The following is a 26,829-nucleotide window of genomic DNA, read 5'->3' on the forward strand; positions in this document are numbered from 1 at the left end:
GATACAAACGTCTGATGACTTGGTAACCGTCTTCCTGGAAACAGCTCACTGTACCTTCGTCTTGCTGCAAGTGCATTTCCATCTGCTGCACCATACACAAGGTGCATATCAGCATACTCACTGTTTGAGTACATCATGTGCACGAAACCTTTGGCCTTCCGACGATGAATGAACGACAGGACGTACTTTTCCGTTACCAACAACATCAGCGCCATCTTCCGTACAGTAGGAGTAAACATCACGTGCAAACAAAAACAAACACTATTCATGCAGTTTCGAATCAACTGTTGGGAGATACGTATGTGAATTACGTACCAGAATATGGCATCCTGCTGCTTGCACTGCCGTCGTTTTGATACGGACACGACTTTCGTATTTAACGATAACTCTGGAATTAAACGTTTATGGAAAAACATTTATAGAACATTTTTGTCTTATATTTACCTCACAAATACACCCTTAAAATATTTACATGCATTTTTGAATCACCCTGTATATTTTTACATTTCTTGCGGGAAAAAAGAGTTTAGCTACAATAATGCTACTACAAATCACCATCTGGATAACGGATTATTCATTAATACACCAAACTTACATTATATTATAAACAGTTTTGAAAAATAAATACTGCAGTGGCTTAGATGGTAATTTTCTTCACTGAGGCAATAATGATCAGTTTCCCAAGATGTATCTTCACTATCTAAAAAGAGTTAATGCCACATCAGTAATCTAAAGGTCTAGGGTTTGACTTGGCATTATTATTATTATTATTATTATTTTAATGCTCATAATAAGTGGTCCTTCCAGATTGCTCTTATAAAAATGGGAACTAAGACAATCTTTCATTAGAAAATAAATATACAACACTGCAAAATATGTTGAAAAGAAGATCTTGCTCCAAAGCATGCTATGAACGGTAACTCCGCAAGCCAATTCAGTTGTGCAAATACAGTTCCTTTCCTGCAATATATTATTTTATTTACTTGACTATAAGACGAGATTTTCCTCGAATTAGTAATCTGAAAAATACAGAGAAGTCTTACACATTCACAAACTGAATTGTAGTTGCAGAGTTCAACATATTTACTTTGAGTAAGAGCTTAACATCAGGGTGGTCTGGCATTTGCAGATGAATCTTTGGCAACTGAGGTCATGCAGATTTAATCTGAAGAATTCTTTAGGGCAGGACGGGGAGTAATGGCACCAGCTTGGCCAAGCACTACGATGAGTGTTGAGAGGGCAGTGGCGTCTATGAGTCACATTATGTAGCAAATTACAGGCATGTATCCTGCATAACATGCTATTTATGGACTTTTACCACACTATAACTGCAGTTTTCCTGAATTCAATTTTAGTTGGAGTTGAACCCACTTTACAAATGGATGAATACTCAATAGTAAACATTTCTACATGAGCCAAATTAACACTACCAAAAATATGTTCACTCAGCACACTTGAAAAGTGGCACAACAGACGAAACGTCAGGTTCATCAACAGTGCTTAAGCTGCTGCCGCCCCACAGTGCTGTTCTTTTTTTTTTTTTTCAAGGTTGGCAACGAGTTTCGAATTGTACTGTTAATACAAAGCAGAACAATTTCGGCCAATTCAGCTGTGGGAATCAAGAAAATAATGAGTTGTCGTTCAGCTTGCTCATACTGTCAGAACTGCATAAACTGTAAATTATAGCAATCGATAATGGATGAAAACAAAAGCAGTGACTAATGAGAAACATGGATACATGAAATCACAGTTCACATTTGGTTCACACAGACAATACAACACTAATTTTAAGTTAATGATGATGCACCAAATGGACACTACAAACAACATTGCAGCAGGAAGAAAATCTGTTGTCACAGAAGAGTATGTTCCAAGATGGCATCATATTACAAATAAATTAAGGAACACCAATTCTTCATCCCAAACTCTCTGAGGTCCAATGCAGGGAGGGTTTCATGAATTGCAGCAGTACGTGCAAAATAAATGCAATGAAGGCTTCCTCAATACTTGACAAATTAGCTGACATAGTGCAGGATACAGAGAGAAATTTTCCAACTGCATGCATTGCAGAATTCAAAACATGTACTGACTGGTGTGTGGTGATGGTGGTGGTGGTGGTGAAGATGATGATGATGGTGATGGCGGGCCTACATTACAACACAAAACAATGCTGGCACGACGACCTCCCCCAGCATCTGACAAAAATCTACTTTTTTATCACTATCACATAATCAATTTAAGAAAACAGTACCACTATTTGCTAGTCTATTTGGGCTAAGCTGATCAGACACTTTTATTTTGATATACATCACCTCTTGATGAGAATAACAGTAATGCTGAGTACACTAGCAGACTGAAGGAAGCTGCTCCATATGAGAGAAAAGAAACTGCCTGCATGACTTTTCTTTAGATGTCAAGGAGAGGGATGGATGACAAATGGCCCAATGCTAGATCAGTGAATGTTACTTTGAACAAAATACCAGGCTCTTTGCATAACAGAAGGAAATGTTTGTCCTTAATTCCTTCAGGGGACACTTCACCCAGGAATTTAAGGATCTTGTATCAAAGAACAACTTACATCTGGTAATAATTCTTGGCGATACGACCTCACGACTTCAAGTAATGGATACTGTCCTGAATTGACCTTTTAATGCTCACTTGTGACAGATTTACAATGTGTGGCTTGTATAGGGCCCTAATTCATCTCTATTGAATCTATACTGACAGGATTCAAAATGGCTCTAAGCACTATGGGACTTAAATCTGAGGTCATCAGTACCCTAGAACTTAGAACTACTGAAACCTAACTAACCTAAGGACATCACACACATCCATGCCCGAGGCAGGATTCGAACCTGCGACCGTAGTGGTCGCGCGGTTCCAGACTGAAGCGCCTAGAACTGCTCGGCCACACACGGCCGGCCTGAAAGGATTAAAAAATATTATTAAAACAGTGGTATCACATACTACTGGCTTAGGTTGTAAGTAAATATGGATGGAAGATAAAAATTTCATTGTGTCATTTATTTCTCCATACATTACCAAAATGTTGACAATAAATGGACTTAGTTTACAATAGCTATAATGTTAAATTTTTTAGGCTGACAGTTTACCAATAAAACAGTTTGCAATTTCGATCAGTCAGAATATGTAAAATATAAAAATTTCTAACAAAGTATCTTTTTCTTTTAAAAATAAAATAAAATAAAAAAAGGGGGGAGGGTGTGTGTGTTATGTTAGTCAGGTAAATACAGTACATTCCTGAGAGTATCTTTATGTAAAAGCCAGCAGGACTGAAGTCAATTTCATGGTCTACTAACTCAATTACATACAGTCAACGGGCTGGCTGATCACTGCACCCAGCCATATGCAAGCCGGTCATTCTATAATGGTGTTCTAAAAGTACAATGTACATGTGTATTATCTCTAATTAAAATAGATCTGAAAATAAAATCTTATAGGCATATCACAATATAGACATGGCACCAGACTTTTACTGATTTGTGACCTGGTCAAATGAGGTAATTTACCGTGGAACAGTCATACAAATGAGTGAGTGGTGTGTGTGTGTGTGTGTGTGTGTGTGTGTGTGTGTGTGTGTGTGTGTGTGTGTGTCATATTGTGTAACCTTTCACAACACTGTTAATTATTTGGTTCAGGAAAGGAACACGGACAAAATGGTATGAAAAAATATTCATTTTTCTGTTTTGGAGATTTTCCATATGTTGGTTAATTTAATTCTATCGCTAAAGGTCACACACATGCTGATGGTAATTGGAAAAGTAGCCCAAAACCAATTCCACAGAAGTAAAATTTCTTATACAGCCTCCCACATTACTACCCTTGCAATGTCACCACATATGAACCAGTTGCAAATAAAAACATTTATTATGCATGATGACAGTCAAGCTTCAGATTTGCAATGCCATGTAACATTTTTATTTCTATCAAACAAGATCTTCTCCCTCCCACTGTAAAATTTTCTGCAATTATGAGGACCAATACTAAAAACAGGTATCGAGGTCACCATGTCTAATTCTGAAAGCAACACATGGACATTAAAGAGACGGCTGTTGTAGGACAAATAAAAGATGTACTGTACTTATCAGGTACACATCAAAGCTTTATCAATCATATGTAGCCAACTATTTACATATATTTAGTCATCTTAAGCCAAATCTCTGCATCAACTTAAGTCTTTATTAGCTGATTTGATCTGATCATCGCCGTAACAACTGTGTACTATTTCAGCTAATGCCTGAAGATGGTTTTAAAAAGTTTGCAACAGAAAACAGCTGACAAAAGTGATTTTTCTTTACATCTAACTTTTACATTGAATACTTAATTTATTCTTCAGTTGTTGACAATTTCACACCTATTTGTTAAAATATGCAACACATACAACACAGACATCAGGTACTAAAAAGAAACAGTGATCTATTTCACCCGTCTCAGAATACAAATTATTAGACTGCTCCTTTGACTTTAATGTCAATGACATGTCTCATTTTTCAAATCTCCATTGAGCAATGAAATTTTTAAGTTGGGTACAAATTAATCTTCAAAATATGACTTGCACCTACGAATGTTATCATCCAGTTCTTGGTCTGAACAGTGGCTGCTGTATATCAAATTCTTTTATTAAGTACTGAAAGAAAAAAAGAAATTATTATTTACATCAACTGATCAAAATTAATTAACAAAGATTAATATTAGCAAGGATCAAAGTTATTTCTGTTTGAGAATAAACTATTTCTGCTACTACATTTTTTTTAACGTCATGTTTCTTGTGCTTAGCATGGCAGCTTCTAACAATTTATCCATCTTCAGTAGTTGACACACTTACACTCATGTATTAGTTGAGACTTTTGCCCTTTTCAGAGTTTGGTCATGCAAAATAAGTACATACGTGTGACTTACTTAGTTTCCAAGTAATACACTGAAAAGTGAAAGAAACTGGTACACTTGCCTCATATTGTGTAGGGGCCCCCGTGAGCATGCAGAAGTGCTGCAACACGATGTGGCATGGACTCTACTGAATTGACACCACGAATCCTGCAGGGCCGTACATAAATCCGTAAGAGTACAAGGGGGGTGAAGCTCTCTCCTGCAATGCATCCCAGATATGCTCAATAATGTTCATGTGTGGGAAGCTTGGTGACCAGCGGAAGTGTTTAACTCAGAAGAGTTTTCCTGCAGCCACTCTGTAGCAATTCTGGATGTGTGGGATGACTTAGTGTCCTGCTTGAATTACCCAAGTCCATCGGAATGGACATGAATGGATGCAGGCTATCGAACACAATGCTTATATATGTGTCACCTGTCAGAGTCATATCTAGACATATCAGGGGTCCCATATCACTCACTGCACACATCCCACACCTTTAGAGAGCATCCACCAGCTTGTGCAATTCCCTGCTGACATGCAGGGCCCACGGATTCACGAGGTTGTCTTCACATCTATCCACTCGATACAATCTGAAACGAGTCTTGCCTGACCAGGCAACATGTGTCCAATCATTAAAAGTCCAATGTCGGTGTTGGCAGGCTCAGGCAAGGTGTAAAGCTTTGTGTTGTGCAGTCATCAAGGGTACATGAGTGGGCCTCCAGCTCAGAAAGCCCATATCAATGATTCATCGAATGGTTTACATGCTGAAATCTGCGGCAATTTGCAGAAGGGTTGCTCTTCTGTCAAAATTGAACGATTCTCTTCAGTTGTCGTTGGTCCTGTTCTTGCAGGATTTTTTGTGGCCACAGTGATGTTGGAGATTTGATGTTTTACTGGATTCCTGATATTCTCGGTACACTTATGAAATGGTCATACGGAAAAATCCCCACTTCATCATTACCTCGGAGATGCTGTGCCCATCACTCGTGCGCTAACTATAACACCATGTTCAAACTCACTTAAATCTTGATGACCTGCAATTGTAGCTGCAGTAACCAATCTAACAATTGTGCCAGACACTTGTTGTCTTATATAGGCATTGCTGACACAACACCATATTCTGCTTGTTTACATATCTCTGTATTTGAATATGCTTGCCTGTACCAGTTCCTTTAGTATTCCAGAGTATAATGAATATAATAGTGTTCTTTTAATTTATGGGGTAGAGAGAGAGAGAGAGAGAGAGAGAGAGAGAGAGAGAGAGAGAGGGAGAGGGAGGGGGGGGGGGGGATTAGCAATTTGTTGAAATTATGGAAAACCTTAATCTTGATGGGGCAAATGGAAATTTGAACTGCCACTCTTTTGAAAATAAGAGTACTGTGATTCATGACTGCAACACACTATCATGTTTTTTCATAGAGACACACATATAAATGACTTAGTAAAAAGTATAATTATGCTTAACACAATACATCACACTAAAGCAACTACCAGCAGACATGGTTTAGGGTCAATGAGAAATAACTTAATATTCTAACAGTAATTCAAAATCTTTCCACAACCATTACAAAGTAAGTAGAGTTAAGACACGACACTGACAGCAGCAGCTGCAGGAGTATGAGGATCAGGAGAAGTAATTAACAAAGGGGATTTCTCAAGCCTTGTCCACATGTATATCAAGTTCCTTTCACAATAAAGTAACATACCCCACCTCAATGTGCTATATTAATTTCATTTCACACTTGTTAATAGATAGTATTATTATGACAGAAAACTTAAAAGAAGTTGAAGAAAATGAGAAGATTGTGACATTAAAAAAGAACATTACAACAAAGAGATGACAGAGAAAAAGATGCATGTAAATAGTAGCAAATGAAGGTGACAATCAAGAGGAATCTGCAATAATTATTTGGACAGAATAGTAAACTAAAGGGAGGTTGTGAAATGCAAGCAAACAAGGAGAAATTTGTACTTTTTAAATGAGAGACTAGTTAAGAAAAATCACACTAGTTAAGGTGCCACTGGCTGCTAGGTTGAGTGGGTGTTGGTTGGTTGGTTTTGGGGTTTGATGGGGGCTAAACATCAAGGTCATCAGTCCTCAGTTCCAAACAGACATACTTGTAAAAAGCCTATACAGTAAAAGTGTAACTTCTGCACCCAAAGGGAGGGAACACCAAGGGGTACAGAGCTAAAATGAACACCGCAGTAATACAATATAGAGGACACTTGAAAGGAGCAGAGCAAATAGTTGACTAGAGTAAAACAGACTACAATGGTTGATGGATCAGGTAAAAGGTCAACCACTCAACTACAAACGAAGAACCTGCAGCTGAAAAGTGTTGATGGAGGTACCAACACAACTTGTTACCAGGAAAGACACTATTTTGGTATCCACGTCACAATTAAAAGTCGCTGGAGTGGGTGTAGCCAGAGAAATCATGCAAGGGCGCCCATACTAGAGTGAGTGATAAAACCAGCTGCATGGGTAAAACATAAAACTGAGTCAGCTATAGAGGCATCGTCACCGAGAATTAAAGGAAGTGCAGCTGGTAAATTAAAGAACTGCCGCAAGAGGGCTAAAAGGGGGCAGTCCATCAGAAGATGGACCACTGTCAGCCCTGCATCACAGCAACACTTGGGCGGGTTCTCACGACGAAGGAGATAGCTGAGGTTCAACCGCGTATGTCCAATTCGGAGACGGCAGAGAATAACTGAGTCCCTACGTGTGCCCCTCAAGGATGAGTTCCATACGGTCGCAGACAACTTGACCATGCAGAGCTTATGTGGCGTATTCAAGACAGACCATTCAGAGCTCCAGACATCGCGGTCCTTACGATGTAGGGCTGACCGGAAGTCTCTTTCCATGAGACCAAGCTACAAGGGTGGCGAAGTGGTGGCCTGCTTGGCCAACCGATCGACACGTTCGTTTCCTGGAATGCCGATGTGGCCCGGGGTCCACACAAACGTCGCTGAATGACCACACCTGGCGAGAGCAAAAACAGCACCTTGAATACCGTGCACCAAGGGGTCCTGAGAAAAGCACTGGTCTAGTGCTTGCAATCCACTAAGGGAGTCACTGCATATGACAAACGACTCCCCAGGGCAGGAGGAAAGGTGAGCAACTGCACGATAAAGAGCAACCAGCTCCACAGTGAAAACACTGCTTCCACAAGGCAGGGAATGCTGCTCAACATAGTCGCTGTGGATGAGATCAAACCCAGTGCGTCCATCGACCACAGAACCATCGGTGTAGACTACATCAGCATCGGAGGCAAGAAGAGCCAGAAATTGTTGATGAAGACTGGCAGGTGGAACGGAGGACTTGGAGTCGCAGGATAAATCCAAGCAAAGCCACAAGCGAGGGAGAGACCAAGGAGGGGTAGAAGAAGAGGGCTGGAAGGCTGGAGGAAGGGGAAAGGACTCTAGTGACGAGAGAAGGGAACTAATGTGGACTGCGATCAGGAGACCCGACCTAGGCCACCATCGTGGGGAGGGGAATGCAGAAGATGGAAAAAGGAGCCTGCGGTTTGGGTGGTCGGGCAAGGCATGGACGCGGGCGATGTATGACGCAAGCAACTGTTGGTGGCGGAATCTTAGGGGAGGGATTCCGCCTTCTACAAGAAGGCTAGTGACAGGGCTAGTGCGGAAGGCACCTGTTGCCAGTCTGACGCCACAATGAAGAATCGGGTCGAGGATCTGCAACAGTGAAGGTGCTGCTGAGTCATACACCACACTCCCGTAGTCGAGACGGGACTGGACTAAAGCCTTATAAAGCTGTAGGAATGTGGTTTGTGCAGCTCCCCAAACGGTGTGGCTGAGGCAGCGAAGGAGGTTGAGGTGCCGCCAGTACCATTGTTTTATCTCATGAAGATGAGGTATCCAAGTGAGCTGAGCATCAAACAGCATGCCAAGGCAGTGATGCGTCTCCTCAATGCAAAGGAATTCATTGGCAAGGTAGAGCTATGGATGGAGGTGGACCTTTCAATGACGACAGAAATACATCACTCGGGTCTTAGAGGCTGAGAACTGAAAACCATGGTTGGATGCCCAAAAATGTGCCTTACGGATAGCTCCTTACAGCCGCCATTCAGCGACACTCATGCTTGGGGAACTGTAATAAAGACAAAAGTCATTGGCATATAGAGAGGTTCAGACCAATGAGCCCACCGCAACTGCAAGACCATTAATCGCCACCAAAAAGAGGGGAACACTGAGAACCGAGCCCTACAGGACACCGTTCTCCTGAATATGAGCAGAGCTAAAATAAATGCCAACTCTAACCCGAAAGAAGCGATTGGAGAGAAAATTCCATAGAAAAATCTGAAGTGGACCCCGTAAGCCCCATTCGTGCAGAGTAGCAAGGATATGATGGTGCCAGGTGGTATCGTACGCCTTCCAAAGATCAAAGAAAACAACAACTAGATGTTCTCGCCGAGTAAAAGCTGTATGAATAGCTGACTCTAACGAGACTAAATTGTCGATCGCTGAGCGGCCCTGACGGAAGGCCCCCCCCCCCCTCCCCCCCCCTGTTGCTGGGCTAGGAGGCCCCGAGCTTCGAGGATCCACATGAGCCGCCGACTCACCATCCGTTCCTGGAGTTTGCACATAACGTTGGTAAGGCTGATAGGGCGATAGCTATCAACCACCAGCGGATCTGCATCAGGTTTTAGCACCGGGATGGTAACGCTATCCTGCCAACGAGTTGGGAAAACGGCCCCCGTCCAGGTGCGATTAAACAGGGTGAGTAATTCACCCTGACAGTGCGCCGAGAGATGGCGAAGAAACTGGTTGTGAATTCGGTCTGGACCTGGAGAGGTATCGGTTCAAGCTTTAAGTGCATTTTGGAACTCCCATTCACTAAACGAGGCGTTGTATCGTATCCAGTGGTGCGTGCGAAATGAGAACTGCGTACACTCTGACTGCTCTTTAATGGTGCAGAATTCTGCCCTGTGGCCTGCTGTCACGGAAATATGAGCGAAGTACTCTGCCAGATGTTCGGCGATGGTGATTGGGTCCGTACAAAGTGTACCCCAAAGAGAAAGGCAAGGGACAGACGGATGAGGGCGAAAGCCAAAAATGCGCTGAACCCATGACCACACCTGAGATGGGGAGGTGCGAGAACCTATGGTGGCAACATATCGTTCCCAGCAGTCCTGTTTGCTCCGTCGGGTTAACCGCTGAGCTCGGGCCCACAGCCGTTTAAAGGCAAGAAATTCTCTAGGGAAGGATGACGCCGGTGTTGTTGCAGGGCTCGCCGGCAGTCCCGGATAGCTTCTGCAATCTCTGGTGTCCACCAAGGGACTGACTTACGCCTTAGGGTACTTTAAGAACAGGGGACAGTTGCCTCGGCAGCAGAAACAATGGCCATAGCGACCTCGTCCACTGCCAAATCAATGTCACCAGGAAGCGGAGCAATGGGCATAGTAGCTGAGGTGTAGGCTGCCCAATAAGCTCCACGAAGAGACGATCGTGGCAGCTGGTCAGGGGGTTGGGATTGAAGAAGAGAAACCAGGATAGGAAAGTGGTCACTACCACAAAAGTCGTCGTGAATCCTCCAACTGAGGTATGGAAGAAGACCAGGGCTAATAAGAGAGAGGTCAATGGCCGAGTATGTGCCATGAGTCAAGCTAAAATATGTGGGAGCACCAGTGTTAAGAAGGCAAATGTCCTGCTGTGCCAAGAGAGCCTCAACGTTCCTACCCTGGCCAGAGATCTGGGGTCCACCCCATAAAGGGTGGTGGGCATTAAAGTCCCCCCAAAAGGAGAAATGGTGGGGGAAGCTGGGCGAACATGGCAGCTAGGTAGGCAAGGGGAACAACCTCATCCAGGGGAAGGTAGAGGGAACAGATGGTAAGCTCCATTCCTGCCCGGATTCGAACAGCCACAGCCTCGAGAGCCGTGTGAAGTGGCACTGGGGCACTAGGAACAGTGGCAAGAACATAAACACAGACACCGCCACACACCCTGTCGTATTATACGTAGTTCTTATAGTAACGCCGGAAGCCATGGAGGAAGGGGGTCCGCCGAGCAGGAAACCAAGTTTCCTGTAGGGCCAGACAAGTGGCAGGGAAGTGAAACAAAAGCTGTTTCAACTCAGCAAGGTGGTGGAAAAAGCCACGGCAATTCCATTGAAGGATAATGGTATCCAACTGTGAAGGCATGAAAGAACCTGGGGGTGGGGGGTGGGGGGATAGGTTATGCCTTAGAAGCACTCGCTGCCACCGATTGCAAAGTAGCCTGATCAACTTCCATAGGAGTTGCGGGCCGAGCAATATCTAACTCCTGAGTGGACGCTAGATGCTCCAAATCATCTGCAGGTGCTGCGGTGAACTCCTTTTCTGTCTCTATGTCTTTCTCCTTTTGCTTTTTCTTCTTTTTGGTAGGGTCCCGTTTGTCCTTCGGTTTATCATGCTGGGTGGGCTTTTCCGACCCAGCCTCATGGACCGAGGAAGACCTGGAAGCCCTACGGCCCTCGGTTGGTGGCTTTTTCAGCCACTGGCTGACATCTGGAGGGGCAGTAACCGTGGAAGGGAGGGCACCAAGCGATCCCTTCTGCACGAGGGGAGCCGGAGGAGGAGGGCACTTCTCCGGCTTAGAGGTGGGGACTGAAGTTCCCAAAGGAGGAGGAGTTGGTTGGTTGGTTGGTTTGTGAGATTGAAGGGGAAGGAGGGGTTGTTACTCCCAATGTTGATAACGGGAGCAACGGAAGAGGGTGTCCCCCAACTACCATGGGGGGCAGGAATAGACGGCCGGACTGGAGGGCCCACAAAAAGTGGCTGAGCTTGGGGGCTCATCGCCAGGGATGACGACATCGAAGCTGCTGCAGCAAACGTCGATGAAATGTGCACAGGGTGAAGTCGGTCGTACTTGCGTTTGGCCTCTGTGTAAGTGAGCCTGTCCAAGGTCTTGTACTCCATAACCTTTCGTTCTTTTTGATAAACCACACAGTCTGAAGAGCAAGGTGAATGTTTCTGTCCGCAGTTGACACCATCAGTGGGCGGTGAACACGGGACGTTGGGATGGGAGGCACGTCCACAATCCCGACAGGTAGGGTTGGCGTCACATCTCGATGACATGTGGCCAAACCTCCAGCACTTAAAGCAGCACATGGGAGGAGGGACGTAAAGCTTAACATCACATCAATATATCATCACCTTGACCTTCTCGGGCTGGGTGTCTACCTCGAAAGCCAAGATGAAGGCGCCGGTGGCGACCCTACTATCTTTAGGTCCCCTGAAGACACGTCATACAAAGTGGACACCACGGCGTTCCAGATTTGCACAGAGCTCGTTGTCAGACTGCAACAACAGGTCACGATGAAAAATAAGGCTCTTATGAGGCGTAACGGAGACTGCAACATCACCGAGCTTGTCACAAGCAAGCAATGCCCGTGACTGTGCTGGGGATGCTGTCTGTATGAAGACTGCTCCAGACCTCATTTTAGACATGCCCTCAACTTCTCCAAACTTGTCCTCTAAATTTTCCACAAGAAACTGAGGCTTTGTGGTGAGAAACGAGTCCCAATCTGTTCGGCTGCAAACCAGAAATCGAGAATACTTCTCACCAGGTAATTTAGACCGCCGTTCCTCCCCTGGTGTGGACAGGGAAGGGAACGATTGGGGGTCATACTGTACAGTATTTAACTTTCCTTTCTTAGAGACTCGTGCTTGTGCACTATTCGTATTTTGTTTCGTGGTGGTCCCACGAGCAGCTAGGGGAAGGAATGTCCACCCAGACAGAGCCTCGCTTGCCTGGGTAAGCCTAATACAACCGGGGGCCGGCAGATTGCCCAGAGGTCGCCCGCTAGCAACTATTCTACCTCAACAGCCATGCGTCTCCTCAGCACGCAGCACACCTTGAGATTGAGGTTTTTTTTTATAGAGCTTTATACCATCCTCGTGACCCAGGCAGTTAAGCCAAGATCCCCGGGCTCTGTATCGTACAACGTTCCACCGTCGCACCTTACGGTGGTCGTTGAAGCTCGCTCAGAGCTTACGGTATTGAGGACTGGTGGCGCTTCCCAGTCCCCAGCTCAGGGACCCTGGGGTCACCAAGCCCGTACCCAGCATCTAAATGCTGAGCCCCCCTGAGGAGAATGATGATAAGAATGTAGATGTTAAATTAGAGATTTCAGGGTGGATATGGCATTATAAGCAGAAGATTAAAAATACACACAAAAAAATCATAAAAATGAAGTTCTGCAAGCTAATGGCTCTACTTGTTCTATTGTATAGCAGAGAGGCACGGGTTATGAAAAGAGGATTCTCGCCACAGACAGGGTGCTGAAATGAAAATTTTACAAACAGTCAGAGGTTGCATCAAGTTGGACAGGATTCATAATGTCAACAAGTTGTTAATATTTTTGCAGTAAATGACACAATAGAAAAACACACACAAAACCGGAAGGAACATCTAGAACGAACGAGGGGGGGGGGGGGGGCCTTAGGTTTCTAAAAATGGCCTTACAGGACAAGTCCACAGGAACGAGGGACATAGGCTGCCCACTTTGATAAGATGGAACTAATCCTTCCGTAACCTTTTTGGGTTGTCCTGCACTAAAGTTCTGCTTTTATTTGCTCACCTCATGAGAACATATAGTGAATGAACTAATGTAACTCATTATAGTCATTAATGTTAATGTCAATGACACTGACTGGGAAGGGGCAGGAAGTGCAAGATACGGTAGTAACCGTACCACATCGCGCTTGCAAACACTGCAGATATGCAAGAGAGTTCAGGTCGGTGGTGGCAGATGAGCACGTCTTATACGTGGCTCTCAAGAGGCACCAAAGCAGCTGCATTATCAGGCAAGATAGCACTGGTTACCTTCAGCAACTTTCGCAAATTTCCTTCTCTAAGTTGGTATGGTTTAACCGAGGAAACTGATGCTCCCAGCAGTTCGTACATATTGGTGAATGGTGCACAAACTGTTCCTAGGCAGCAGCTATTCAGTCTCTCTACAGATTGGGATCACTTATGCAGTATGAAGAGACATGCCCAACACACAAACATTTAAAACACTGCATGGTTGGTAGAACATACATTTTCAAATTGCACCAGTAAACCATTACTTTTACATTATCATTTAATACGTCCCTTAAAAAACCAAAATAAAAAGGCAAGTGTCTATTTTGATGTCTTTGGTCCCATTACGCACGAAGGACAAACTGGAGACCCTGATGTTGCACATAGTTATTTATTAATTATTTACACGTCAAGCTCAGTAGGACCAAATTGAGGAGCAACTCTCCAAGGTCATGGAATGTGTCATGATGTGAAATTAGAACATAAAAGTAATAATAGATAAAATAATGCTTATGAACCCAAAAAAAGTCAGTCCATAAGTTTAAGTAAACACAATCAACAATACAACAAGAATCAGCTTAATTTTTCAAGTAACTCCTCGACAGAATAGAAGGAGTGACTCACGAGGAAACTCTTCAGTTTCGACTTGAAAGCGCATGGATCACTGTTAAGAGTCTTGAATTCGAGTGGTAGCTTATTGAAAACGGATGCAGCAGTATACTGCACACCTTTCTGCACCAGAGTTAAGGAAGTCCGATCCAAATGCAGGTTTGATTTCTGCCAAGCATTAACTGAGTGAAAGGTGCTTATTCTTGGGAATAAGCTAGTATTGTTAACAAGAAATGACAGTATATTGAGAGGCCAATGTCAAAATACCCAGATTCGTGAACAGGGGTCGACAATAGGTTCGTGAACATAAAATTCACAGTTGGACACACCACAACGCATACTACAATCCACATCTCCTCTTGTCACTCCACAGCCCACAAAATGGCAGCATTCCAGTACATGATCAATACAGCTATCCAATTACCACTATCTGAAGACAAATGTGAACAAGAAACTGAAATAATAAAACAAACTGCTATTGCAAATGGTTATAACAGCTCCACAGGAGACACCCTAAAACACTCAATAATGGCAAAGAAATCACAACACAAAAAACAAAAAGAATGTTACATCATCTATACAATCCCCTTTCTTGTAACATTCATATAAGATTGCCAATGTCTCCAAATGAAAAGGCATAAGCATATCCTTTACCATAGACAGACAAGATTGGACAGAAGTTACCCCACAACATCAACACACAAAACCCACTTCAACACACAGCTGTGTGCAAAATTGAATGTTTGGACTGTGTCTGCTTCTACATAGGTCAGACATGCAGATCATTTGAGATTAGATACAAAGAACACACAGCAGCACTAAAAACACAAAAAATATCACACATCAGCAATAGCCACCCACGTGCATGAAACAGAACACCATGTCAATGACAGGGGGAACAAAACACCATGTTAACAACACAAGTATCAGCATCCTACACATCCAACCAAAAGGCAGAAAACTAGACATCCTTTAAACACTCCAAATATACAACCACCAAACAATCCATCTTAAATGACAAAAATGGCAATATTTACAATAGTATCATCTCTGTTTTCAGCAACTGCCTATGTCATTAAAATTACAGAGATTCATCCTAGGCTTTGTAACCTCTTGGTTCATCCCTAAGAAATCCCCAAACCACCTTCCCTACCCTCTGGCTCCTACCCTTGTGATGCCCCCGGTGTAAGACCTGTCCCATGCACCCTCCCACCACCACCACCTACTCCAGACCTGTAACCCGGAAGGTGTACATGATCAAAGGCAGAGCCACGTGTGAAAGCACCCACGAGATTTACCGACTGACATGCCTACACTGTGAAGCCTTCTATGTGGGAATGAACAGCAACAAACTGTCCATTCGCATGAACGGACACAGCCAGACAGTGTTTCTTGGTAATGAGGATCACCCTGTGGCTAAATATGCCTTGGTGCACGGCCAGCACATCTTGGCACAGTGTTACACCATCTGGGTTATCTGGATACTTCCCACTGACACCAACCTATCAGAACTCCGGAGATGGGAACTTGTCCTTCAATAAATTCTCCCTTCCCGTTACCCACCAGGCCTCAACCTCTGCTAATTTCAAATTGCCGCCCCTCGTACTTCACCTGTCATTCAACAACATGTTTGCCTCTGTACTTCTGCCTCTACTGACATCTCTGCCCAACCTCTTTGCATTTACAATGTCTGCCTGTGTCTGTATATGTGCGGATGGATGTGTGTGTGTGTGTGTGTGTGTGTGTGTGTGTGTGTGAGCGTGCGAGTGTATACCTTTTCTTTTTTCCCCCCTAAGGTAAGTCTTCCCGGTCCTAGGATTGGAATGACTCCTTACACTCTCCCTTAAAACCCACATCCTTTCATCTTTCCCTCTCCTTCCCTCTTTCATGATGAAGCAACCTCGGGTTGCAAAAGCCTGAAATTTGTGTGTGTGGTTGTGTGTTCTTTTAGTGTCTATCAACATATCAATGCTTTCGTCCAATAAATATTTAGTTATGTATGTTACCATGACAGCCGCCAAGTGTACAAGAGATTGACCTCATTTACAGATATATCATTACACCAGCAGCTTGTACCCATTGTCAGTTTGAAATTAATGTGCATCAACTACTGGCACAAACTGTATATCCAATCTGCATAATTTAAAGCATTAACCAATGTATTACCCATCTTTAGGTAGTTATTATAGGTAACAGACAATCTTTAAGAGTTTGTTCTCATTCTCTCTCTCTCTCTCTCTCTCTCTCTCTCTCTCTCTCTCCCCCCCCTCCCCCTCTGCCACCAGCCTTTCATATCTATCCGTGACTCCCAACCAAAATTGTTGTTTGTGTATTATTTTACCACTGTAGCCAATATGATTACTGTACTTCAGGTTTGTAACATTTCACCTGATTGTATAAGTGAGTATGAAGTTTAAGCTACTTTAATTTGTCAAAATCCAATTTATATACCACCTGAAGTATTTATTCCAACACATGTATTCAACACCTCAGAACCAACATCTCCAAATCCTTTAAAAAAATTATTCTGTAATAATGTTGTTACGATGTATATTCTTTGTACTTTGTGATAGTGTTTCCTCTTTTGCTATATGGTCCTTGCACCCAATAGTTGCCAGACGCTATGTCTTTTTACAAAATATGACAGTATACATGTGATATGTTATGACAGTGAAAGGAACCTGTGACCACTGGAGGTACTCTATTTTACTTATTTTATGTTGACTGTTAGGTATATGTTAATTTTTTGCAAAAAAACATCCATGTTCTGAAATATATTTTGTTTCTCCACTAGAGAGCACCACAAGTTTCTCCAAATAATCATAACACAAAACACACACACACACACACACACACACACACACACACACACACACACACACACACACGTCATACTGACAAATGTAAATCCACTTGATGGAGGTTTAAACCTTTGAAACGCGTCATGGAGATAAATAAACAGTGATTGGTAACATTACACTTGTTTTTTCATTTAATGCCAATAACAGTCACAGTAAAGCCTAACCTAAAATGTTTGCATTTAAAGAATCACGATATCTGAGGAAAATGGCTGCTGAGCTCCATAATCATGAAGTGACGGTTCTCCATGATGTACTGCTGCACCAACTCAACCAGGTGATCATTGATGAGGGACATTCGCCCACTACACTTTTCATCATGAACACACTGGTGACCTTTGGAAGAAAGCCTAAGCCAGTGACACACAATCTGTTTGCTTGTGTTGTTCTCCCTGTAGACCTGACAGAGCCGATGATGAATTCTGACGAGCGCCATGTTTTGTGCATTAAGGAACCTTATCACTGACTGAACCTCGCAGACAGCGGGAGAACGAATAAGAGATGCCATTTCGGGGCACTGCTGCTACAGTATTGGCACCAGGGGGAACCGGTCCGGCCTGCATTTGATTGCCACATCATAGATTTGTTGCAGAGGTGCAATTTTCCCAGCTAAATACGTCGACTCTAAAGGAAACAACAGCAGGAAACATACTTTCTGGATGGATCTCATACAAACAGAAAAGTCAAACATGAAGGGAAACTTCTTATGTGTGAGACAGTTCCTAAATTTGTGCAGATACTGAGAAGCTTGACACAATCAGGAGCACTTTTACATGATAAATGTGTTGCCAACAACTGTGATTACGAACAGGAGCTCTGCCTACAGGGGACCCTTGAATAGGTTTGGTTCTCATTTATTTAAGCCTGAGGCAAGCGAAAAAACAGAGCTTTCTAAATGACTCAACTTGCAACTAATTCTATGATGTGAAACTTTGTCAGGTTAACAGCGTAAACCATGTAGAAACCAATACATATATTTTAATTTTTTAGGCTGTGTGGGTCACTTCCCGCAATATACTTTGTTCCAGGATTACTGATCTAGCAACATATTTTGTACAGTTAAGGAGTTTAGAGGTAGGAGAGGGGTATTGTCAAGACTGAAGTTGAAAAGTGGCTTACATGTCCTGCCTAAATAGCTCAGTCACAAAGGACAGTGGCACCTACAGAAATCCAATGGGGCTTAAGTACCACTCCAGCACTAAATTTTTTTACCCGTCAACAAGTTTCAAGTTTGAAAAGTTAAATCTAAAATGAAGCTGCAACCAAATAGAAATAAATATCATTTACATAAGAAACTTGACTGACACAGTACTGCAACAGTTTCATTCAGATCCAGATTCTCTACTGGATGAAATATTTAGCTGCTAGATCTTTCTATCATGTACAAAGGCAAGTAAGAATGGAATGTTTGAAAATATAATGAAGTTGCAGTTTGGAAATGAGACTGTCAAATGTGTTTTGGGGGAAAGTTAAGATGAGAAAAATGCAAATCTTTTATCAAAGGATGAAGTATGAAACAATACCTGCCAATCGTCCATTGTAATATCGATTATGAGTTGTTTCCTGGTGATGCCAGTTTTCTCTCTCCTGGCTATCTCAGATGAACTCACTGGTACAAGGACTGGAACATTGTTTTCATCTGAAAAGAGAGATGCCAATTTCTTCTGAAATGTTAATTGCTTTCATTAGAAGAATAACTACTGATGCAGACACTAAAATGATATTTTAATTTTTCTACAACACAACTTCCTAAGCATCCATACTAAGGTATTTCAAAATAGCACTGCACTTCCATAAAAAATTATACTAACAAAATTACAAAAGAAATGCTGTCATGTAAATATCACTTTACTCAAAAGATGACTGAAGTCAGCACAACACCTGTAATTTGGCAACTTCATAAAAGAGTAATAAGTTACAAAAAAGTTTACAATCATCCTGTGGGGTGACATCATTGACATGACAATGTTTTGAATTGTCACGGGTATTGGGAAGATTAACAAAATAAACAAATGTTCACATTAAAGTTCTGATACTGAATTTCACAAATAGTACGAAATCCTACCTAAAGTCAGAAGCACTGCACCATCTCTCACTAAAAATGATACGTGAAACATGTTTTCAACTGTTCTTGAAAATGACTTGGGGTCTACAACAAAATGGAAATAGGATACTGGTTTCTTGCTTTTACCACTTTCAGCATGAAGAACCTTTATCATACGCTGAAGCACTTTTTGAATTTCAGTCTCTTCCTTCTCTAAAGTTGTGACCTATGGAATCAACAAGAAAAAGGAACAGTTAAAACTTTCTTAAAAGACATTACAGAAAGGCTAATGATACAATGTAACACAGTTTGACACAAACTAGCCACTACAAATAACACATTAAGGAAGTATTAATTCTGCAATGAATTTCAAAAAGCATTTCCTCTGAAAATAAAAGTAATGAAAGCTAATATACACGTACTTTCACTGTTTACCACAGACACTATTCATGAACAGCCTCAGCATTTACTTGCTGTAATTACCTACAGTGGTGCACCTTTGTGGATTCAGCCCATAGTAACTGCAGAACAAACTAACAACTAGAGAGCACATCCACCTACAAACCTTACAAGACCCCATTCCAGAAATCCATCAGGACCTCCAGTCACTACTCAAATCCTTAGGCCCATCCAGAACATACTCCTGGAGTCTACCTGTCTGTTCAATCCTACCACTCCCCCGCACTCCCACCTTCTACATGCTTCCTAAAGTCCATAAACCCAACCACCCAGGATGCTCATTGTGGCCGGTTAATGTACCCCCCACTAAGAGAAGTTCTGCTCACACAGACCAACACCTTCAACCTATTACCTGGACCTACCCTCCTATACAAAAGATACCAACCATTTCCTCACCGACTCTCCACAGCTCCTGTACCTTTACCACATGGTGCCCTGTTCGTCACAACTGATGCCATCTCCCTTTACACTAACATCCCTAATGCCCATGGCCTTACCACAATTGAACACTACCTTTCCCAACACCTGAGATTCCAAACCAACAACCACCTTCTTACTCACCATGATCAACTATATCCTCACCCACAATTACTTCTCCTTTGAAGGCATTACCTACAAACAAATCCGGGGTATGGCTATGGGTGCCAGCATGGGCCATCTAGAGGAATCTTCCTGAAACATATAGAATACTGAACCCCTTATCTGGTTCAGATTCATTGATGACATTTTTGCCATTTGGATTGAGGCTGAGGATACCCTATCCACATTCCTCCAGAACCTCAACAAGTTCTCCCCCATTTGCTTCACCTGATCCTATTCAACCTAACAAGCCACCTTCCTACATCACTACCTCCATACAGCCTAGCCACCCATGGTCGTCGCGTCTACAGTGACATGCGATCCCCCTCTAAATATACTGATGGTCTCACTTAAGCCCTCACAAACTGTAATTATCCTCCCAACCTTGTGCAAAAACAAATCTCCTGTGCCTTATCTTTCCAGTCTCCCACCATCCGACAAAGTCCCGCCACAGAGGAGCATTCCCCTGCTAACTTACGGGACTATAGCAACTTATTTACATTCTCCACCAGGGTTTCTTGTCCTGCCCTTAAATGAGTAATGTCCTGCACACTATCCTTCTCACCCCTCCCACAGTGGTATTCCACGTCCACTGAACCTACACAATATACTTGTCCATCCCTACACAACCCCTGCTCCCAACCCTTTACCTCAATTGCTCATACCCCTGCAATAGACCTAGATTCAAGACCTGTCCTATACATCCTCCCACCACCACCACCACCACCACCACCACCACCTACTCCAATTAGTCATAACCATCACCTCCATCACCTATCCCATCAGAGGCAGGGCTACCTGGGAAACCAGTCACATGATCTAAAAGCTAAGCTGCAACCACTGTGCTGCATTCTATGGGGGCATGACAACCAACAAGCTGTCTCTCTGCATGAATGGCCAGTGACAAACTGTGACCAAGAAACAAGGGGACCACCCTGTTGCTGAGCACACTGCCAAACATGACATCCTTTATTTCAATGATTGCTTCACAGCCTGCTCCTACATGGATCCTTCCCACCAACACCAGCTTTTCTGAGTTGCACAGATGGGGACTTTCCCTGCACTATATCCCACATTCTCACAAACCTTCTGGCCTCAACCTTCATTAGTCATTGTCCTCTCCCATCCAGCCACTTCTCTGTTCCCATTCCAGCACTACACAGCCCTCATTCCCCCATCGCACCCAGTCTTTTTACTTCTCTCCTTTTCTGCTATCCCCTCTATACCTCTCCTCCGCCTGAAACTGCAGTGTGTGTGTGTATGTGTGTGTGTGTGTGTGTGTGTGTGTGTGTGTGTGATTTCGACGAAGAAATTACGGCCGAAAGCTATATTTGCGACAATCTTTTTGTTGAGCCTATCTGTGACTCAGTATCTCCTCTATATGGTGAGTAGCAACTTTCCTTTTCACAATCATTAAATATTTATTTATATATGTAGGCCTTTTAAAGAACCTACACACTGTTCAACTATCTCCGAAGTAGGTCAAAGGTAACAGGTGCTTGTTACAAGTAAATAGAAGAGTAGTAACAACAGAAGAAGCATTTATAGCCAAAAAATTGCAACAAATTGACACATCAATGAGGGAATACATAAATCCAATGCAGAACTAATTGTATGGGATTCATTTCTCTAGGTAGCCTGGAGAATCTGTCTGGAAGCAATAGTAATTTAAATGCAACAAATTGAACACAAAAATCTAGATTGAAACCATATACACAGGTCCAATGGAGCAAGTGGGACCAGACTCTCACTATTAGCCATCAGAATATTAACCAGTGTCAGAGTGTCCACTCTATTTTGATTAATAATAATAATAATAATAATAATAATAATAATAACAACAAAATCATTTTCTCACTAAGTAATATGAGGCCAGCAAAATTTACACAACATACAAAAGGAACTAAGGAGCTTTTCTGTATTCTAAAGGAGTACACAAATAAATAAGTTTTCTGCACAGCATATAATTTATTTGCTCCTCTTATATTACAGCACATCATGATTCTGTCCAGCGGTCTGTTCCCAATCGTGCGTTACTATGGCTCACGGATTCATATTTATGGACTTGCTGACATTGAGTTTTTCAGTAGAGTGAGTCTTTATGTCGTTATACTAACTGAATTGTGATATGGGAGCACGAGCTGTGAAAAAGAGTTATCCCCCATAACTGTGGAGATCTCTGAGCACATCTGCATTCAGTACTAACTGCCAGCTGCTGAAACATTTTACAAAAATCATGAGGCAGGCGACAACTGTCAGACTGATTCAGAAATTATTCAGTAAGTCTCAGAAGATGAACAGAAAGTCAAATTAACCTCATCTTCCCTGTCATATTCAATCCAAAATGGAATAATATTTAAGGTAATAGCAATTAAATTTTGATAATTTCTGTATTAATATTCTGATAGACTAAAGGGGCAATTAGTGTGACACTATCATTATCTTAATTGAGATCAAACTGCAATAACCCAAGGAAATATGTAGTGATTCTACCCTTGCTCACTTTGGTTAACCTCTTATTGTTTTGGATTCTCTTTGTCTTAGACATACTGAAAATACAAAATCTCATTCATAATGTGCTTTTCACTCTTCTTGGTAAAGCATCACAGCAATTTTACTGTAGTCAATGTGAGTAAATGATACCACTGTATGCTCAGAGTGGTATGGGAGCTATATGAATGGGGTAGTGTTATACTGTAAATGCTCTGAATCCATTAGTGGTAGAGCACTCAACCTCGTGCTGACTAATTAAAGGGAGAGTGCTGGAATTGTCGCTTCTTATGAGCAGCAGTTCTGATTAAACTGTAATGTCGCTACACAATATTTAGAGAGATTGGCAAGAATCTGTAGTGAAGCCACCATGAAATATTGCAATAGCAACCACAGGCCATTAAGTGCAGTGCAGCAACAAGAGTCAGAACGACAAATATGCAAAAGGTTATGAGAGATCGACTAACCATACTCAGTGAAAACTTGCACAATGCAGCAGTAATAGACGGAGAAGGCAGACATCACCACACCAGAGCAAGACCCTTTCTTGCGAGCTATGTGATCAGGGTCTGGATAGTAATGCAACAAGGGCACCTCCAAGCCATATAAATATGTGAATTTTGAGAGATTCACTCCAAGCCTAACAGCACCCTTACAATGCAAGGTCCATGCCAGACTACGACATAAGCCATAGGTTTGAGGCCAGATCAGGCCAGCCAACACCTGCACAGAGTCTCCTCGCAAGACTTTGTGCTACAGCGCCACTGACCTGTCTGGGTCCCACCAGCCTGTCAGCACCGCCACCACTCATCCTACCAAATGCCATTTGCACTCTACAGAGATGCCTACAACTGCCATCCATGGATGAAGATTATGATTCGATTATTGCAAGGGTACAGTTTCATAGACATGTCATGGGGTGAATGCTACCTTTTTGCTGTGTTTTTGTTTGACTGCGAGCTCATGACAAGTCAAAGGGTTTTAGCAGGGGTTGAGTTAAGGTTGTAAGTTCAGTATGCGACAGGTGAACGAAGATGATATTTTTTGAGAAAGTGTAAATATATGTGTTAAGTTTTCACTTGATTGATAAGAGCAATACGGGTGTCAAGAACAAGAGGTGTCACTCATTGTTTAGTAGTATATAAGCTGTTAACCATGAATAGTGATACAGGAGGTGAAACTAAGTTTAGTCACTGTTTCAATGTGTAGTAGTAATTATAAGCAGCCACTCAGGCGAGAGCAGTTGTTGCAAGTAGATATGATAGTGTTACGGTTACTGTTCTTGTACTCTGATTTTATTTTGTGCAGAGCAAGGAATATGGCTCAGTATTTACGCAAGAAAGGTAGTGAGAAGTGTTAAGATAGTGGCATGTTTCATTTATATTTGCATAATTAATAAGAAGTAATCGGGTTGTGGTCGAAATGACAGGGACCAGGATTTTCGGTACCCGTGAGGTATTGAGAATTTTAAGACAGTAGATTAGGTGCGAGTAGACAATGCAAAGCAGTCCAAGAGAAATGATTTCCTGTGAAGAGTAGGCACGTCCTCTGAGTCTTTCATGGTGGCATGTCTACATAAGGCCAAAGTCAGGAAGACAGACATTATTAAAGGAACCTGGTTTCCGAGATGAAGTAGTGAAGAAATTAATGCCTTGCCACACCGCCAGACCTCCCAGGCTTTACTGACTGCCGAAGATACATAAGAAACATGTTCCTCTTAGGCCCATTGTTAGTGCAATCAGCCCAATACAGACTGCCAAAACATCTTGCAGGATTATTAGCATCAAAACTGGGATATTGTGAACATCTTATTGCAAACTCGCAGACACTCAAGAAAATGAAAATAGGCTGAAATGACGTAATGGTTAGTCTGGATGTGGTGTCACTTTTTAGAAGGGTACCAGTGCAAGGCACGCTGGAACTTTTGGCCCAACAGTTTCGACCTGCAGTTGCTAAGTTGTTCCGTCACATTCTAACGACAATGTACCTATTTACTGTGATGAATATTATGAAATGACAGATGGCACAACAATGGGCTCACCACAGTCTGCTGCAGTTGCAAATTTCTTAACGGGGCACTTTGAGGAGCAGGCTCTGAACTCTACAGTGTTGCGTCCATCTTGCTTCCTCAGGTACATTGATGACACCTTCCTGATATGGCCTCACAATGAAAATACACCACACCAGTGTCCATCACAACATTAAATTTACCACTGAGATGGAGAAGGACGGCAAGCTACTGTTCTTGGATGTTTTAGTTGAGCAGGAGGCAGGAGTCCAGCTTGGTCATTCAGTGCTCAGCAAACCAACGCACACTGACTGATATTTGAATGCCGATATTTTCACTATCCTGTGAACAAGAAAGCAATCCTGAACATGTTAATGCACACAGCCAAAGTTATTTCTGATGACGACCAGTTACAGTCCGAATTGCAGCACTTGAGACACGTGTTCAGACAGAATGGTTATAGCAAAGTGGCTTCACAAACATTTCCAGATGTCACTGAAGAACACCTTGTGAATTGGCAAGAGAAGCGGGCTGGTGGCTTTCGTGCCATACAGTGGGGCAATGAGCAGCAAGTTAGAATGTGTACTGCAGAGACATGGATTGAGACCAGTGTTCCAATCTGCCCCCAAGATTGGAAGTATGTTGCGCCCTGTTGAAGATGACATAGCCCATCATGTGCCAGGGTGAATAGTGTCCCTTGCGAGTGCGGCAGCATCTACACTCCTGGAAATTGAAATAAGAACACCGTGAATTCATTGTCCCAGGAAGGGGAAACTTTATTGACACATTCCTGGGGTCAGATACATCACATGATCACACTGACAGAACCACAGGCACATAGACACAGGCAACAGAGCATGCACAATGTCGGCACTAGTACAGTGTATATCCACCTTTTGCAGCAATGCAGGCTGCTATTCTCCCATGGAGACGATCGTAGAGATGCTGGATGTAGTCCTGTGGAACGGCTTGCCATGCCATTTCCACCTGGCGCCTCAGTTGGACCAGCGTTCGTGCTGGACGTGCAGACCGCGTGAGACGACGCTTCATCCAGTCCCAAACATGCTCAATGGGGGACAGATCTGGAGATCTTGCTGGCCAGGGTAGTTGACTTACACCTTCTAGAGCAGGTTGGGTGGCACGGGATACATGCGGACGTGCATTGTCCTGTTGGAACAGCAAGTTCCCTTGCCGGTCTAGGAATGGTAGAACGATGGGTTCGATGACGGTTTGGATGTACCGTGCACTATTCAGTGTCCCCACGACGATCACCAGTGGTGTACGGCCAGTGTAGGAGATCGCTCCCCACACCATGATGCCGGGTGTTGGCCCTGTGTGCCTCGGTCGTATGCAGTCCTGATTGTGGCGCTCACCTGCACGGCGCCAAACACGCATACGGCCATCATTGGCACCAAGGCAGAAGCGAATCTCATCGCTGAAGACGACACGTCTCCATTCACGCCTGTCGCGACACCACTGGAGGCAGGCTGCACGATGTTGGGGCGTGAGCGGAAGAGGGCCTAACGGTGTGCGGGACCGTAGCCCAGCTTCATGGAGACGGTTGCGAATGGTCCTCGCCGATACCCCAGGAGCAACAGTGTCCCTAACTTGCTGGGAGGTGGCGGTGCGGTCCCCTACGGCACTGCGTAGGATCCTACGGTCTTGGCACGCATCCGTGCGTCGCTGCGGTCCGGTCCCAGGTCGACGGGCACGTGCACCTTCCGCCGACCACTGGCGACAACATCGATGTAATGTGGAGACCTCACGCCCCACGTGTTGAGCAATTCGGCGGTACGTCCACCCGGCCTCCTGCATGCCCACTATACACCCTCGCTCAAAGTCCGTCAACTGCACATACGGTTCACGTCCACGCTGTCGCGGCATGCTACCAGTGTTAAAGACTGCGATGGAGCTCCGTATGCCACGGCAAACTGGCTGACACTGACGGCGGCGGTGCACAAATGCAGCGCAGCTAGCGCCATTCGACGGCCAACACCGCGGTTCCTGGTGTGTCCGCTGTGCCGTGCGTGTGATCATTGCTTGTACAGCCCTCTCGCAGTGTCCGGAGCAAGTATGGTGGGTCTGACAC

General features: G+C 43.4%; 1 protein-coding gene and 1 long non-coding RNA gene across 2 annotated transcripts in view; both read right to left on the reverse strand.

Moving 5' to 3' along the window:
* Positions 1–1,527: 1,527 nt before the first annotated feature.
* On the reverse strand, positions 1,528–2,942 carry LOC126092512 (uncharacterized). The gene is made up of 2 exons (XR_007521347.1): positions 1,826–2,942; positions 1,528–1,781 (listed from the first exon to the last, which is right to left on the reverse strand). It is a non-coding gene; the product is annotated as an uncharacterized LOC126092512 (long non-coding RNA).
* Positions 2,943–2,973: 31 nt separating this feature from the next.
* Positions 2,974–26,829, reverse strand: part of LOC126092511 (EP300-interacting inhibitor of differentiation 3) — a 108,893-nt gene continuing 85,037 nt past the window's right edge. Inside the window, exons 5-7 of the mRNA XM_049908138.1 lie at positions 19,226–19,430; positions 18,684–18,799; positions 2,974–4,648 (exon numbers count right to left, since the gene is read on the reverse strand). Coding sequence (XP_049764095.1) covers positions 4,592–4,648; positions 18,684–18,799; positions 19,226–19,430 — 378 coding nt within the window. The 3' untranslated portion in view covers positions 2,974–4,591. The remainder of the gene's footprint in view (positions 4,649–18,683; positions 18,800–19,225; positions 19,431–26,829) is intronic.

Source organism: Schistocerca cancellata, chromosome 7 (assembly GCF_023864275.1).
Source record: "Schistocerca cancellata isolate TAMUIC-IGC-003103 chromosome 7, iqSchCanc2.1, whole genome shotgun sequence".
NCBI lineage: Eukaryota > Metazoa > Arthropoda > Insecta > Orthoptera > Acrididae > Schistocerca > Schistocerca cancellata.